Source organism: Pezoporus flaviventris, unplaced genomic scaffold, assembly GCF_033815535.1.
Source record: "Pezoporus flaviventris isolate CSIRO_AGI_PZ_B2104156 unplaced genomic scaffold, CSIRO_AGI_Pfla_v1 ptg000002l, whole genome shotgun sequence".
NCBI classification, from domain to species: Eukaryota; Metazoa; Chordata; class Aves; order Psittaciformes; family Psittacidae; genus Pezoporus; species Pezoporus flaviventris.
The window spans coordinates 59563428-59577268 of record NW_026892550.1 but is presented as its reverse complement, the minus strand read 5'-3'; the positions used below and the strand labels follow the sequence as shown (position 1 = coordinate 59577268).

The following is a 13841-nucleotide window of genomic DNA, read 5'->3' as shown; positions in this document are numbered from 1 at the left end:
AAAACAACCAATAGATGATACTGAAGACAGATACATACCATGAATATATTTCACTACATTGACACTAAGGCCATGACGCGATATGGTCATTAGTACTTCTCCTGCACTCTTCCTCCAAGGCAGATTATAGGGAGGGCACCATGAGGTTATTGCACTGAACAGAAGCTGGAGATCATCCTTTTGAGCAAGCTCTTCCGCCGGGGACACAAAACTGCACAATTTTACTAGGATCTGAAATAAGGAGTCATTAAGCATCTAGCATTAGTACCCTGATCATTGCTAGTCTTAGCAAAAGGCAAAACATTCCTCCATTCAGCATACACATTAAAAGAAGCAATACGCTGTTTTCCCTTTTTGTGCTGTTTCTATAATTTGATTTGAAGACAAGGTTATTCAACTCACGGTTATTCCAAGTCCCAGTTCAGTTTAAGATGATTAGCAAAAGATTAGCAGCAGAATTTAAATCTTCTAGGCTGACACAGCATATCTGCATGGATACCAGATTATTCCATTCTTGGAGAATCTGACGGCTACTTAATTTACAGGTCTACAGTGGGACACAGGCTCTGCAAAGCAAACTGTAGTATCCCTTCCTAATGCAGGAAGAAGGCTACTGATGGGTTGTTTGGAGAGCTGCATTCATAATGTCTTGGTCAAATAAAAATGGCCAAATAAGATCAGATAGAAGAGTCTGGCAGAAAAGGGTTCAGCAACATTGTAGACCTACCTGGATAAGTGGCACCTGGATCTGAATTTCCAGTTTACCATAAACAAAACAAAACACAACCAGCTGCACTCCCTTTTTATACGTTTTGAGGACATCTGATGTCCATTTTGTGTCTTGTGCATGAAAAGATGAGTCTCTCTCTCAGAAAACTGGAGGAAGACTTTGCAAGGCTGCCTGTGTCCAGAGGAGGAGGCTTAGAAGCTATCTGAAACCTCACCTATTCCAGCCAGCTCATCATAGATCACCACGCTACAGGCCTTAAAGAGGGACAGAAAAGACCTAAGTGGTAGCATAGGGGACCCTACGTGATAACACTGATCATTTATCAACTCTTCTGACTGAAACATAACACAGCAGTTTCTGAAAGATAGCTCATGGTACATTGTGCTTTCTGCTTTGGAAGACAGCCTATAGTACTAAGACAAAAAGAAGAGGCAAACGCATATGTTCTCATACACTGTTACTAGGCAGGCACTGGCCAGTAATTGTGGGAATAAGGCTCATCTTTATTTCTACAGTTGCAGGCACCAAAATGCCTCTCAAATAGTATTCTTACAAATCTTGGCACTGCCTTCAAATCCCTGAAGGATGTGACTACTGATAGACCTCCTTAGTTTTGCAAATATGGCCACAATCATAGAATCACAGAATGGTTTGGGCTGGAAAAGACCTTAAGATCATATAGTTCCAACCCTCCTGCCATGGGCAGGGATGCCTCACATAGAAATGCATCCAATTTGCATGTGGAATCTGGCAGTATGACCACTGACCCCTTTCTAATAACTTTCAGCTTCTTCCAAAACCTCAGAAGAACATATGGGAATTTCCTTGCAAGATCTCCAGCTGAAATTTCAGAAAGGAGCGTGTCAGATCGAGTCCCTGGAATATCTCGGGACAGTTGCAATAGTGCAAGGTCAGATGGTTCCCACATTTAAATTCTTTGCTTCCATATTCATGGTTTATTTTCATAATTAAAGGGAAATTAGTGTATGTTAAATTAATCCATAGGTTATTACCAATACTAATTATTTTACTATGTCTATTTCAATCAGTAACGGCCCAAGATACAAAGGCAAGGACCAGTTAGATTAAAACAGAGTAATAGTCAATATGTTGCTCCTTTTAAGCAGCTGAGTGGAAAAGCTGCAGGCATTTTTGTGGAGGAAATATTTGCCAAGGACAGAAACCACAAGGGGAGTGAAAATTCAACCTCAAACTGTGCTTGCAGGAAAATACATCTTACTCTAAGCCATCATTTTGTGAAGAATCAAAGAGCAAAAACTGGTTCAAGTGAAAAGTTTTCTCATGTGAAGAATTTCCATTCCTCAAGCAAATTCCTTGACCAGTTTTACCTTTCTTACCTGTACAAAGACTTTCTGAAGTAGCGCTCGGCGCTCTGCGAGAGGTAGCTCATTCTGTGCTCCTCCAACTACCTCAGGCACATGTGGAAGGTCAAAAAACAGATATAGACATTTCACAAGCGTGGAAGGCACTGACATTGTAGTCATGCAGTCCACAGTTTTCTGGGGAAAACAAAAACAGAGATAAAAAACAGTTCAACATATTACTATATTCAAAAAGTCACACTCCCATAAAGCAGTTGATTCAAATGCTGGTTTTTCACTCTCACACCTTTGGTGAGGTGTCCACATGGCAGTACAGATTCACCATCTATTCTTGAATGCCTACCTGAAGAGCAACCTTAAAAATAGGATCATAATTTATTTACATGACAAAGGCACCCGGTTCAGAGCAGTCACTGCACAAGACAGAAACAAAAACTGACAGCCTCTGCCAACAGAAGCTTACAAGTTAATTATAAGACCTTCAGCCAAGCCCTCATTAGCTATCCATTCTTCGTAGCAGTAGAAATGAGAGTGGGAGGACAACTATTCAATTTATGCTCTCACTTGGCAAGAAGGTATAAGCAGGCATAAGGAACAAGGCAGTAGAAAATATGAAAGCATCAGTGGGAAGAGAAGACAAATTGGGGTGGAGGCTGGTGACACACTAAACACAGATAAGATGATTGGGCTGAATTGTAAAGACAGATTAGAGCAGAAAGAACAAACCATGCAGCTGTCCAGTACACTGCCAAAGATGTGCTGATAGAGAGCAGCACCAAAAGCAGAGGCAGTAAAGATTCATGCTGTGCATTAATCACTCATCACTGCTCTTGCCCTCCTTGAAAGGGGAGCCCGAGTTCAAAGTCCAAGTGATTTAGGTGCTGTATTTGACCTGCATCTCATGGGGCACTAAGCAGCAGCATGCAAAAGAAGCCTTCAGTGAACAATAAAAGTTAAGTCTGTAATTCAAAAGAACCGAAACCACAAGCAGCTAAAGCAGGAGATCTGTGGCAGTAGAACAGAAAAAGGATCTTAACATAGAAACCAGAATAGAGTTATATCTTTTAGCGCCTGTTCATGCAGTTCATTATTTTATTGCTTTGGTGTCTCCCATCCCACAACTTTTTAGCCTTGCTGTTTGAGACTTACCTGTCCTGATGAAGCTAGTAAATTGATTGTAGTGAGCAGCATCCAACCCCTACTTGCTTCTTCACTTTGATTGACCTCCAGAAACTGGACTATGGCACGACTTGCAGCCTCTGTAAGGGGGTAGTTAAAAACATGCAATAAAAATTCAGTCAGATGGTCTGCAGAAAGGAACATGTCCCTGAGCACTGAGCGTGAATTCACCTCTGAAGTACGACTTGAAAAAAGGACCAGGCTTAGGCCTACACTCTCCAGACACACATTCCAGTCTTACACATACATTTGGCTCCGAAATTAGCAGGGCTGTAAAAAGTACGTCTTTAGGTCATGTATTATCCTTCAAATGAGCAGACAGATTTCTGTAACATGCAGCAACTTCTGTTTGAGTATTTTGGCTTTATGAAATACAACATACTCTTTATCAGCCATGAAGTCACCACCAGTTAGTGGTCTCAGTGGGAAAGGCTGGTATTCTATTCCTGAAAAAAAGCACTGTACTGAAACAACAATATGGAGGATAATAGGAAAAGACTGTAGGGAAGGGAAGGTGCAGAAAGACAAAAGGAATAAAAAACAGTAACAAAAAGTAAAACTAAGACCAATATCAGAAATTACATTTCCATCCTAATTTTTTTTTGAAAATGAAAACACTAACAACTTACGGCTGCTTCTAATGATCTGAAGACCACTTCAGGAATCAGATACCATTCCCTGACAGCCAGAGTCAAAGATAACTTGTTTACTAGGCTGAATATTTATCAGCCTTAATAAATAAATTGACAGAAAATGAAATCCTATTTCACTGCTGTCTGAATACACACTTATGTTAAAAGTCTATAATGCCAATCAAGACGATTGTCCATTACCCTTAAGAGAAACCCAAAATTATTTTTCATTAGTAACTGCATATCAATCATCTTCAGTGCTTTTAGTGTCAACTAGGACAGGAAAAACATGCATAACATTGCTTAAAAAATTAATTACAAAAGAATTACTAACAGAAGAATAAACCAAGAACTGAATAAAAAAGTCCAATTTTAATCTTTTTGCTTGCTTCATCTGCTGTCAAGATACCCCAGAACATACGTGTAAAGGAATTTACTCTACAGTTAGCGTACTAGAGAAATAAGACAGTTGAAACACATTTCATATGGCAAAGTACTTGCAAACTTTTAGCATTGGCTACACTGAAAAGATAATTTTCTGGAGCACCAGACTGTAAGCAGAGCTGGACTAATAAACCTACAAAGTAGATGATCATCATAAAATTGTAGAACGACAGAATGGTTTGGGTTGGAAGGGACCTTGAAGACCATCCAGTTCCAGCCCCCCTTCCACTAGACTAGATTGACTGGAAGGCTGTTGTAAGGTCTCCCCTGAGCCTTCTCTTCTACAGGCTGAACAACTCTAACTCTCTCAGCCTGTTTTCACAGGAGAGGTGCTGCAGCCTCTGATCATCTTCGAGGCCTCTTCTGGACTTGCTCGAGCAGGTCCACGTCCCTCTTCTGTTGGGGACCGCAGAACTGCACACAGTACTGCAAGTGGGGTCTCATGAGAGCAAAGCAGAGGGGCAAAATCATCTCCCTCAACCTGCTCCTTTTGATGCAGGCCAGCATACTGTTGACATGTACCCCATAACAGGTTCTTGTACAAACCATTGGCTTTTCAAGTTCTGGTGCTAAAGTAAGAAGAGGCACCTATCAAATCCATGCATGAGACTGACTGAGATAAAACAAAGCCTGAAACACTAAGGTGAAAGGTAAAGCAATTTTTTAAAACTCACACAAATGCAGACATACAGCAACTTCCCAGCACACTGACCTGAAGTACATGGTGAGCACTTTGTTTTCCAAAACCATCAGCACAAAACATTAGCCAGATGGTTGGGCGTATGAGTAGACCAACTCCGGAAGCACAACAGCCATTGCCACAGCCATAGTTCCTACACTAGAGACATAAGCAAAATGACAGAATTCCTGGCAAAAGCCACTTTCCTAAACTCTGTCAAGTGTGTCTAAAGCACCTGCTGCTTCTACAATGACAGTGCCTTAAATAGCATTAGGTGCTATTTAGTAGGCCCATTCTCTTTCTATCTGACCACAGCCAGAGCTGGGCAATTAGCCTCTGACTGTAAGCAGGTAGGGCTGGTACCAAACAGGGTGTGCACAGCCTCCAAAAGCCACCTGGTCTCTTTTATGTCATGTTTGAAAGCTAGACTCAGGGGTTAAGCAAATCTATGCTTCTTACAAGGTTGTTATGCTGCTGGCATCCTCAATGGCATAGCAGTTGAACACTATAAATAGCAGTTTCAAAACCGTCAGTCTTAATTAAGCACTACCTAAACACAACATTTTAAGTGCAGGAAAAAGTTCTCTTGTCAGCTGCTCTGAGCAAGTTTGATCACACTATCATTTAAGATTAATTTCTATCACCAGCACTAGTCTTCATTTACTTCTTGCACCTTTTCCCTGGTCTTGAAGTGCTCAAGTTGTCTTTTGTAATATACTTTATGTGCCCCACCCAGATATCATTAGTCATTCAACTTCTCCAGGACAAACCACTAAATCTAGGATTCAGATATGCTAGCTAACAGAAAACGGCAAAAGAGCAAAGAAAAACCTATAAAATAATAGGTAAGCACATGTATCTTTACAACTGTGCAAGCACATACGCAGTAAGTGTAACCACAATTATGTGGTCACATGGTTAATACACAGATTTTTTTCATCATGGATTCAGTATACACAGGATAGAGGCTTAGGAGAATAAAGCACCAGAATTCATTTCATTCATAAGATATGACATGAATGCTTTCCACCCTGGACCTAGAAAAGCAGCAGATGGAAAGCAACGGGATTAGACCCACTCAGATCGCTACAAAAAGCATCACCGCATTAAAAGCAACATCATTGCTTATAGCAACAGCACTAAGGACAAATCCAGTACATGATGCTTTCAGTTAGATGTTCTAGTATCATAAACAGCATATAATAATGTCATGAGACTTTTGTACAGCTTATTCTTATACGAGGTTGGAATATTAGGGAAAAAATACCTGTGAATATGCGAAAGGGGATGGGGGAGAGTGGGAGGTATGGGTGAGTGTGTCAGGGGGAAAGTGTGGAACAATCTGATGTCAGGGACCCGTTCTCTAATCAAGCCTTCAAAAAGCCTCCACTACTCCTTACATGGAATACCTGGAAACACAGTCAGATAACTAGTTAAAGAATACAAATAATTCCTACTGCCTAGATAGTAAGAGAGAAGTATCAACCCAAATAAAAATGGGATGGCAAAAAGTCTTTCTTCAATCATCAGGAACAGTGCTGTGCTGTAGTCACAAGCCACAGATATCAAGTGGCTGGTGCCTTTGCACTGTGCAGAAACAGAGCTGCTCAGCCAAAGATAAACACCTCAACTGTGCCAGCATTTAGCCTCACTAACCAAGCCGATAAAATAATAGGCTTTCTAGGATCTCTTGGAAAGGAACTATATTGTACTGCACTTGCCTTGAGAGATCTGGTAAAAAGCATCAAAAAGAAATTGAAGGTTAACCAAAAGCAATAAGATATAGCAGCTATTGATCACAACTGACTCCTGATAAGTAGCTGATAGGCTACTGCTTCCCTTTCAGAGCCATTTCAGTAAATTAAAACCAGAATCACCTCGTAAAGCAAAGTCACACACAGGGCAGGAGAAAGAATATAGAATGAAAAAAAACCACAAGGCGTATAGGCACACCATGTGATACAGTTTCCAACATACTCTCTTCTTAACAGAAGAAAAGCTAACTGACATACCAAATAGGTCTGGAAGAAGCCCCTAAATCCACTTATTTTCCAAGAAAGATCTTAAGCTCTTCAGAGAAGAAGACACTACAAAGTAACAGTATCAGGAAAATTTCAGACTTCACTGTGGAAGGAGCCCAAGAGGCTACTTACCAGTAGAAGATAAGAAGCTCCCTTTAACTACCATCTGTAACTTACCCAAACTGCGAGATACACTTCAACAAATTAGACTAAGTCTTCTGTATTTAAAGCAAACATAAAATCAGTTCTGCTGATGTGACAGAGGTAAACTGCAATAAAAATGAACAATAAAGGCAGAGTTCGCAGATCAAAGGAATTTTAAAAAGAACAAAGGTATTGTTAGAGGCCAAATACAAACCACTGATGTGGTTTTCTGGTTACATATTATGACAAAGCTTATCAATCTGGTCTCCTCAAGTGGTCTGAAGATGATAGAATGATAGTCTTTCAGCAGATCTGTTAGACAAATGCCTGAAGAACTTAAAAGCATTTTTGCTGGTAAAACAGTTTGAGTAAATCAGTGAAACTGGAGGGGAAAGAGGAGGAGAGGAACAACCGACCAACCCCACAACATTCAGAGGTTATAAACAGTAACTGAAAATGTTGTTTCTGGAAGTAGAAGGGATTAGCTGAATAAGTCTAGAGGTATGGTAAAAATAAATTTAGCATGAAATAGTAAATACAGAGATAAATGCATACAGAGAATGTTGCAAATATAGCACAAGTGTTGACCAAAATCAGTTAAGCAAGACACAAAACACACAACCGCCCAAACTTTTGAAACTGACCTTGACAGGAAGTTAAAATCCTGTGATGAATCATTCTGCTTTCTAGCTCTTCAACTTTCTACCCTTCTGTACAGTTTCCACAGACTGTCTCCATAACCACTTATTCACATTTTGACTGGGGAAGGACCTTCCAGGTTGCCCATCACTAAGGGAATCATTCTGAACCTCCCTGTGATATCGAATGTTTATATATCCTAATGCATTAGACAATGGGAGCCACACATTTGGTGCGCCCAAGATGAAGGCAACATATGACTGAGTTAGAAAACAGTATTAGTAAATGTGGAATAAGCACTACAAGGTACCAAATCACAGGTTTACACATTGCTGCAACATGATAAGCTGTTAAGAGTGAAAGAGAAAGGTGTACTTTGTACTTAGCCTTGTTTCTTGCTTTCTATTTGTTAGTCACTGCAGTTGGGAAGCCACCAACCACTCATTTACGCACGTTCATGGTCTGATCTGGGGGGACAGCTTGCATTTATCTTTAAGTTTGCAATGTTAAACTATTCAGTAGTTGGAATTTTTCATGTACCAGGTACAGGTACTCACTGAAATGATAAACCAAAAGGTCCCAGGCTATTCAGCTGATGGCACATGTGTTATGGAGAGAGCAGCTCTCTCACCTACTTGCACACAGAGGACTTTGGGGACCACACTCCATCGTCCATCAGCCTGGCTTGAACTGTCACACAAGTCCTGCTGTCCGTACAGGAGGGACTGGCTGAATCAACCTTCACTGTTGTATGCTTGTTTTTGGATTGGGTCTAAATTATGATGATGTGCCAAACACCCTAGGACATGCTGTTGAAATATTTGCAAAATCACAGAAGATCCAATTGCATGCATGATGTGTCTTTCAAAAAAATACATGAAATTAGTGTTGTTTCTCCTCCAGCATCAGCAGGCAAAGCAGCCATTAGTAGCCACGTTTATTCTACCAAGATTCCAGCTGTCCTCATCCCGTTTTTGAGAAATTGTATTCTTTCAGCCCTGAGCCAGATGTACTTTCTCCCAAAAGAAAGGCTCGTTTCAGAACTGAGACAACGCTGGAAACAGACATTTGAAGGTATATTTTAGCATATACTGCCACAACTTCTGGATTGACTCAGACACAAAATTAGATTTATTGTAGGAAATTTGGCAGCTAAAGATCTCAAGCATATAGTGCTATCTCAGCCATGGCCTCACAATCCTCTAAAATGGACTAGACACCTCAGGGCAAGGGAAAGCATGCACTAATCCTCATAGATAGGGTTATTGCTGTTGTGCAGCAAAGACTTAGACAAGAAAATTTAACTCTGTTTGAACCACTTTGGTTTTCCTACTCCAAGGTTACATGCATACTAGAGAAATAACACAGTTAAAACTAGTTGATCATGTAACTACAATGGCAGTGTTCAGAGACTACTTCAGAGAGGGTGCTGGCGCAGTTACTACTGAATCACAAAACACAACTCTGAGAAAACTACTACAGTCTGCCAAGAATAACTGAGATATGCCTCCACAATGCAGATACTACTCACATAGCTGTTAGCATAAATATTCAAAAGCCTGATGAAAACAATTGCCCTGTGCTCCACTATGAGATGGGGAGGAGGGAAAGAAAAGCAAACCACCCCACCAAAAAAAAAACAACACACCAACAAGCAAGATTTAATCCTACCACATTTCCACCTGAAAATACTGCCAACACATTTATCTCTTTATAGGTAGGAAGCAAATTCTTGTAAAATTTCTTCCTTTAAGTATCTAAAGTTGACTTTTGATTTTGTTTCTGTGGAAAGGTTCTCTCTAAAAGAAGCCCAGCAATTTTGTTGACTTAAACCAACCACTTCACAACATCACAAATTTGCACTTGGATATTACCAGAGCCATTTCCTGCATACAGTTGTTAATGAAATTTTTCACTTTTAAAAACATGCTGGGAGATATAATTACCTGTCAATAGCTATTAAGATATGATGTATCTTTTTGTTTGGTACACAAAAAGAACAGAAGTTTAAAAAAATGCAAAACCTTCACAATCCATACTCATAACATTATGTCTTTAACATTCAGTGTGTTCTAAGAAGCTAATAATTTCTATTCTTTTTTTCAGTTTTGCAGGAAATTGCTATCTACCTCTAAATAGTTTAAGGCAGAAGTCTGCAAACTATGAGTTTTAATAGTTTGTTAACTGCTCATTCCTGGAAAGTAAACTGCAACACCACGGCCCCATCAAGTCACAATGCAATTGCAGAACACAGACCTTTAAGGTCATCTTATCCAAGATCTGGAAAGGATTTAATGACCAAAATAACAGTAATCTTCATAACACAGAAAAAATGTCTGCCTTCCATTTAAAAAAAACCAACAGAACATTAAAGCTTAGAAGAGTACCAAACTCTCTTTTAAGTCATTGTGGTTAAATTCCCAAGCATGGTAGAATACAAGAAAACCCCCAAAACCAATAACAAAATTATCTCTGATTTGTGAGCTGTCAAGGATGACAACTGGCTTATCTTGGAGCAACAAGCAGAGGTATGGCTTAAGTAATAAATACACAAAAATAGCCACTCATAGCAGAATCCAAATGACTAGCAGGCACAACAGATGTTCTCCAGAAAAAAAGGTCAAACTAACACCACCATTCGCTAGCATGGCTCTTGGGCATTTATTTCCCCTAAATACCCAAATAAAAGCCTTTTTGTGCCTGTTTACCCACAGACAACAGGTTTTGTCTACGATATCTGTTTCACCATCTGGAATGTTTCGCTGTTAGTCACTCTACTTAAACGGAAAGAAATTGTAATTGGCACAGTTTGTGACTCCTGACTTCATGTATACTAATTTGCACAGCCTTTTCCAGCCCGCTATTTCCTTATTTTCAGCAATTTCAAACTGAGAAACCAGCACAGATCTTAAAATTATCTAACGGATGAAAACTTGATACTTCTTGGAAGCACTCCTCTTAAAAACAGGAAACTGAAGAGGAAAGCTAATTAAACATGTCTTCTTGACACACTGTCCTCAGTTATGCAAATCCTAATACATCAGCAGGTATACACATCCATGGTCCCAACACACATTCAGGGTTCAACAGAACCAAATGTTACTCTGACACTTTAAATAAATAGAAGAGGGGTCCTCTAACATTTTAATAAGGCTGGCGGTGTTGGTCCTAATGTGATACTCAGTGTATTTTACATCTTATTAGCTTTCAGGCCAGCAGTTAATTCAAAATGCATGGTTTTGAAATGTTAACATATCCGGGGGACAAAACACACCACCAACAGGCACCTCAGGCAAGATACAGCAGCTGTCCACGTGCATGTCCTTGGTCTCCTTCTACCAATAGTGATGCAACTTAGCTCACGCCTCTCTTTTTCATGTGTTATCAAGTTTGTGGAACCCAGCTTTCTCTGTAACCTAGGAAAAAAATCTCTAGCCTCTTCCGCCTCCTGTCTCTCTCATCCCAAAGAACAGTAGACAATACATTTTCACTGCAAAAACTTAAATTTCTGAGCCTGCACAGTTGCTGTGAACGGCATCTCATAATATTCTTCTGACTGCTCTGAAACGTACACCTCACAAAGCCCAAACTTGTGCCCAAACATGTGCCCAAACATGTAATCACACAATACCTGTGGACTTATTAGATGCTCTCCGTCGAATTTCAGTCACCATCAATCGTGATACTTGAGTAGTAAACTGCAGGAGGTCAGAAAATTTTTCTGTCATTGTACTTGGAGGAGCATTTCCAAACACCTAAAATGAGAAAAATGGATGTATCACAGTCATTCAGTTTACAAGGATCACTATGAACTACCACCTTCCTTGGAGGAAGTAATACTCCTTGAAGGAGTATTTTCCCACTGAAGTGTTCATCACTGTACTGGCTTTCACAGTGCATGCTCTAAGACATAATCATAGTTGGAATTAACATATTCAGGGAGATAAGATCTGATGAATAAAAGGGAGAAAGGGAATCACAAGTTTTCCACAAAGGCCAAGACCACTGAGATTGCTCGTAATGGGGTAAAAACAAAACACCAGAGCAAATTCTCCAAAAGCAGTTTTGTTTTAACAGCAACTTCTTTACTATCTGGCTGGACCTAAACATCCCACAGGGGTGAACTGCATGTACATGCATGTAAATGCATGTAAAAGTATGTGTAAAATCTTCTAGAAGGAACTAGGAAGTACAGTTGTCCTGTTACCATCTTGCCATGATAAACTGACAATGCCATGCTGCTGGCACTCTCTTAGTCTCCTCTCTTGAGATCCTCCTGAACATAACAGCAGCAGTAACTAGAGATTTTTTTTTTTTTTAATAAATCATCATTTGATTATAGTAATTTAGCATTAATTTGATTAGTAAATCACTTATTTGAATAACATTTAACTGGGAGAAAGGCTTTAATTCTGTGGTACTGCACTAAGCTATAGAACACAACATTAGCCCAAAATGGATTAGCTAGTTTTCCAGCTAACTTGCTTTTCATTCAAGACTGCTCACAAAAAGGAGTCTCTATCCACAGTTCTGACATAAACCTTGCGCTAAAATGGTCATAGTAAACGCACAATATTGACCATCAAAGCCTGCAATCTGAATTCTGGTATCACCACTTGTGATACCAGAAGCTGAGCAGACTAGCTTGCTAAACACCTGAACAGTCTCAATACCTCCCTGCTACTTTACAATTTTCTGCCTCATGGCTACTTTCATGACCTGCAGGAGTCATGAAATAAGCCAGGAAGCGTAAAAAATTTTCTAATGAAACTTTAGTTCCACAAGTTATATTTGCTGCTCAGAAAGAGGATGCAACCTACAGCAGTACAACTGATTTGGACTCAAGAGCTGCTTCATCCTCATCTCCTTTCCCTGGATAACTCAGTTATACTATTACGGCTGAGGTGCCAACCTACTTGATTGAGGTCACTCTTAAGTCTAGGGCCATCCAGTGAAATCCACAATGTCACAGCCAAGAAGGATGCAAGACAATTACAGAAACAACTTACCTTGAAATCCCAAAGTTAATGAAGAAAATTTAAAAGGCGCAAGACAAAATAACCTTTGTCTAAGTCTGACTTCTTACTCCCCTTAGTATCAGTTGCTCTGGCACTTTACACAACAGCCAAAAATATTTTTCCTGCCTACTCGCATTGCAAAGTCATGATGAAACAGAGCCAGAAATACAACAGTGAAATTGAACACTCAGTTTGCACAAAATTAAAATACTTTTCACCAAAACCATAAGCATTTCTAATACAGGAAATTTCAACTACCATTAAAGAAAGCAAACAGATGCCCAGACATTACATGTAGGCAACTGTTCTCAACAGACTGAGAAAAACATTCCACATTTGGATTAAAGTACACAACATTCCCAGTACAGACAATCCAAACTTCCCTAAACCTTTCACAAGATTTCATTTTGCAATTGTCTGTGTTGGCTGCCAGTTCATTAGAGAGCCTCTAACTTCCACAAAGCTTTAAGAAGGGAAAAGCACCCCAAGGCTTGCTTATTCACTGGTCTAACCTAAGCAAGGTTATCTACACTAGAACACATTGGCAGAGCATCTTGTCATCATTAACTGCTTAAAGCTCTTTCACTCAGAACAAGGGAGGAGGAAAAACTGATAGCCCTACTACCTGTCCTGAGCTTGCCTAGAGTTGTCAGCAGGCTCCAACAAAATGCAGAGAGTTCAAATTTACAGTAAAAGATTGACTGAGGTGAACTGAATTTTAACTCATTGTCCCATAAGCAAGTTTTCACTACGTAGAACAAGCACCTACATTGGATATTTATATACGCTTTTGATTAAAGGGGGTAGTAAAAATCAGGAATAGGGTATGAAACATTTTACCAGTAAATCACCTTTTCAATAAGGAAAAGAGCATGGCTCTTTCAGGAAAATGTAAACAAAGCACCTCTTACTTGAAACCAGCCTTTTTATCATTCCTTCCACTTTCTTTATATACTGCAAAAGTGTTACTGCCACTCCAGTAGAGTAGTGAATGCACTGAATTCTGAAAGGA

General features: G+C 39.7%; 1 protein-coding gene across 7 annotated transcripts in view; it reads right to left on the bottom strand.

The window, feature by feature from the left end:
* WDFY3 (WD repeat and FYVE domain containing 3) overlaps positions 1-13841 on the bottom strand; it is a 171601-nt gene that overhangs the window by 97667 nt on the left and 60093 nt on the right. For all 7 annotated transcript variants that reach the window (XM_061440880.1, XM_061480382.1, XM_061440888.1 and 4 more), the window contains 4 exons: positions 11443-11566; positions 3223-3332; positions 2089-2250; positions 39-231 (listed from right to left, as the gene is read on the bottom strand). In XM_061440880.1, the coding sequence (XP_061296864.1) occupies positions 39-231; positions 2089-2250; positions 3223-3332; positions 11443-11566 (589 nt within the window). The remainder of the gene's footprint in view (positions 1-38; positions 232-2088; positions 2251-3222; positions 3333-11442; positions 11567-13841) is intronic.